Genomic DNA, 3,602 nt, shown 5'->3' with positions numbered 1-3,602 from the left:
AACCACGGATCAATATGAAGCTTTTTCACACCTTTGAGCCGTTTCATAAAGGCCGGGAACAAAACGATCCCTAAAGTCTTCGTGTCGGGAGCCCCCCCACCCGCCAGGCAGTCTCCAATTTTCCCCAGTTTGGGGCTTCTTGCCTTTCACCCAGGATGCCCGAATGAAGCAAGCGGTTCATCGAGGGCGGCGCCTGGATCCCTCAATCTGGTCATCTTTGGGATGGAGGTAGTTCGACCAGGCAGCTTGAAGAAAGCATCGGCAATCTGGAGCACAAGAAAGCACTGGGGTTGCCGTGCTGGTGGCACCACCAGGACGCCTTCGCAAGTCCGGCGCATTCCATCTTTCTCCTAGTGGTCATGCAGGCGTCTCGAGTAGGGAGATCACACTGGGATCCTGCTCACCACCACTCTCAATTCCGCCCCCCTTCTGTGCCCCCGCCCTTCCCCGGAAGCCGGAAGCCAGAAGCCAGAAGCCACCAACAACACGTGTCTCCCCAAGCCACCCACCCAAATCAACCCACCCAACCCAAGATCTTCCCACCTCTGAACATACCCAAATGCTCCTCCACCCCTTCTTGTCCCATCTTCGCCTCCCCTCATAAGCAGCTTACTGTTCCTTCACGCGTTCTCCCTCTAGAAATAGGATGGAGAGTGCCCCTCTCCGGCCTACTCACAAAACCCGTAACCCGAGTTTTGATCCTTGGTAAATTCAGATCGTAAATGTTCCATCATCATAAATATTCCCTATCAAATCATGTCACAAATCATGTTATCACAAGACAAACCCGGAACCGCTCCCTCGGAGCAAAGTCCCGGCTTGGCCCGGAGGCATGCATTCGGCTATTTCCCTGACAGCGGTTTGCCTCCCAAACTCGGACATGTCACAGTGGTCATGGAATCAACCTCACAATCACCTTGAAAAAAACAGCACTGATCAAATTCGCTTGCCGCGTCCCGTGTGTCTAATAGCAATTTGGAGAAATACGTGACACAACTGTGTTCCTAAGAAAGAAAGAAAAAGAGAACATGTGAAGGGTAGTCAAAGACAAATGCATCCCGAAAAAAATCCCAAGAACCGCTCCCCAGAGTGTAGTAATAGCTGATGATGCAGTGAAATAGTTGTTGATTCTTGCGCATCTACCTCTCCCGCTCCATCCCCAGCCGACCGTCCAGTTTAGATGATTCTTCCAGCATCCATCGCCAGCTCGCACGCTCACCAAACACCAGAGAGTATTCGTCGTTTGCTCGCGCTATACAGCCAGGGTAGAAATGTTGAGGCTGCCGACCAAGATCTCCCGGGGCTAACCGAGTCAACCATCCACCTCGCCCGCATTAACAACTTCAACTACCCCCTTAAACGGCATACTTCCTGGTCCACTCCCGAGCTGTCTGTTCGTATTTCGCACGGTCCGTCTTGTAGACGTGGGCGATCTCGGGCACAAGCGGGTCGTCGGGGTTGGGATCCGTCAGCATGGAGCAGATTGAAAGCAACACTGTGATAGAGTCAGTATACAGGTCCAAGTTTGTCTGTCAAGTGCGTCAAAACACATACCCTTCGAGATCGTCAAGGCCGGGCTCCACTGGTCACGGAGAATGTCTAAGCAGATGCTGCCGTTCGCATTGATGTTGGGGTGGTAGATTCTGGTTGTGAACTGAACCTTGGGAGGCTTGAAAGGGTAGTCTGTAGGGAACTGAATCTGAAGGAAGAAAACACCCCCGGTGTATGGCGAGTCGCTCTGTTGTCTCTGGTTAGCACATTGCGGCCTATCGCAGCTGTTCACAGCGCCAAGGCCAAGCCTCGTGTTCTTATCTCCAGCGCTTGAATAGGAAAGGGGAAGCAACTTACAGGACCCATGATGGTGGCTTGCCATTGGAACTGTTGATTTGCCATGTTAGCAGTTGGCTCACAGATGATTCCGAGCGTGGTGATGGTGGTCACGCGCTCTTCGCGTCATCGAACACGGCGTGCAAACAGGAGATAGCGGGGTATGCCTACAAGATCGTCGCCAGCTGGGCCAGCAGAGCAGGAAGAGGGCGGGTCGCTGTAAAATCAAGACATCAGCAACTCTGCCAAAACTATCGCGTGTCGTCGTCCATCGTCCATATCCTAGACGCAGCTGGAGCAGTCTCCCAGGGATTTGGGCGTGGTTCTTGAACCCCGCTCAAAACCCGGCCCCACCATCGAATGACGGAGCGGCCAAAGGCTCCCGGCGTCCAGGAAATGAGCAAACGGAGAGAATCGGGAATTTTTGAACATACCGGCCGAGGTCAGCGAGTTCCTTGTTGATGCGCTTAAGAGCCATTTCTGAGGTTTGTGTGATGTGTGTCTCGACGACGAGATGCTACGTCGAAGAAGGCCGGGGCGCTGTTGAATTTAAGGCTGTGTCAGCTTTGGCTGTGGAAGAAAACGGAAGCCGAATGAATCGTCGGTTCTGACGGCGCACCGTGGCGACAAGGTACAAAGGCACGAGAGCAGAGAGCAGAGAGAGCAGAGATTGCAGCAGAGGTAAAGAGGAAGAGTTTTTTTGGAGGCACGCGAAGAGCTTACTTTGTAAAAAGAGGGGGTTGCGGTTTAGAGATGTCAAAACAGAGGAATGCGAAGTTGGTCAAGTTAGGTTGCAAGAGGAAAGAGGGGGGAAAGTGGGCGGGTCGACAAAGGCGGATTTCGATTCGATAGGTGCCGAGGACGCCCACGCCAAAAGCTGAGCGAGCAGGGGAGGGGGGCGCAACGCTGGGACCACCGCGAATTTTCAGGCGGGACCCAGCCGCTGGGCTGCTGCTTGTTTGGCGCCCAATCGTCACTGCCGCCCCTCCACCCAGCCCACCGCCACAGTGACCATCACTAACAGCTTTCTATGCCACGATAGGGAGGGTCTAGATAGTACAAACTGTCCACTCCTCCTTTTTGAACCCCTGCTTTGTACTTCGTGACTTGGAAAGCCCGATTAAACCCCCATTTCAAAGATATTGGATAAGCAGTCACAGGTTTCTTTATCAGCCCTGGTATAAAGTTTATACAGCACCCGTCACATGTGTATAAGACGAAGATGAAGAACGATACTGCTTCGAACCGTTTGCTCATATTGTTTGCGAGCGTAGTCTCTATTCAGATGAGACAGCTGGTTCTAGTCTTATCTATGCTCACAGACCAACTTTATCTCAGACAAATGCCTGAACGCCAGTAATGGCTCTTCCAAGAATGAGACCTATACACAGTTAGCCAGGGCATGGCTTTTTGTCAGCATTCGGGTGGTAGAACTTACTATGAATATCGCTCTGGCCTTCATAGGTCTGAGTCACATAGAGGTTCGCCACATGGCGTCCAATACCATACTCGTCACTGACAGCATTGCCACCAAAAATCTCCTGGAGAACTCTGGCATTCCACAGAGCTCTGTCACAATTCTGGCGCTTGACCATGCTAATCATCTCGGGAGTAGCCTTGCCTTGCTCCTTCAACCGGCCGACCTGGATGGAGGCCAGGACGCCGTATGAGATATCAGTGGCGGCGTCTGCGAGCTTCTTCTGGATCAGCTGATACTTGGCAAGGGGGTTGCCCTTGAACTGCTTCCTTTCCAGAGCATAGGTTCTCGCTCTCGC

The 3,602-nt window shown here is 52.6% G+C and overlaps 2 protein-coding genes across 2 annotated transcripts; both read right to left on the bottom strand.

Annotated features, from left to right (window-relative positions):
- Positions 1-1,355: 1,355 nt before the first annotated feature.
- On the bottom strand, positions 1,356-2,305 carry PODANS_5_9570 (uncharacterized protein; the record flags this gene model as incomplete). The annotated part of the gene is made up of 5 exons (XM_001904740.1): positions 1,356-1,495; positions 1,555-1,738; positions 1,849-1,878; positions 1,999-2,044; positions 2,262-2,305. 5 exons carry the CDS (start codon positions 2,303-2,305, stop codon positions 1,356-1,358), a joined length of 444 nt encoding a protein of 147 aa, XP_001904775.1.
- An 856-nt stretch (positions 2,306-3,161) lies between these two features.
- On the bottom strand, positions 3,162-3,602 carry PODANS_5_9560 (uncharacterized protein; the record flags this gene model as incomplete). The annotated part of the gene is made up of 2 exons (XM_001904739.1): positions 3,162-3,208; positions 3,266-3,602. Coding segments are annotated over 2 exons (384 nt in total), but the record flags the coding sequence as incomplete, so codon positions are not given.

Source organism: Podospora anserina, chromosome 5, assembly GCF_000226545.1.
Source record: "Podospora anserina S mat+ genomic DNA chromosome 5, supercontig 9".
Classification (NCBI taxonomy): Eukaryota; Fungi; Ascomycota; class Sordariomycetes; order Sordariales; family Podosporaceae; genus Podospora; species Podospora anserina.
This window is presented reverse-complemented; position numbering and strand designations above follow the sequence as displayed.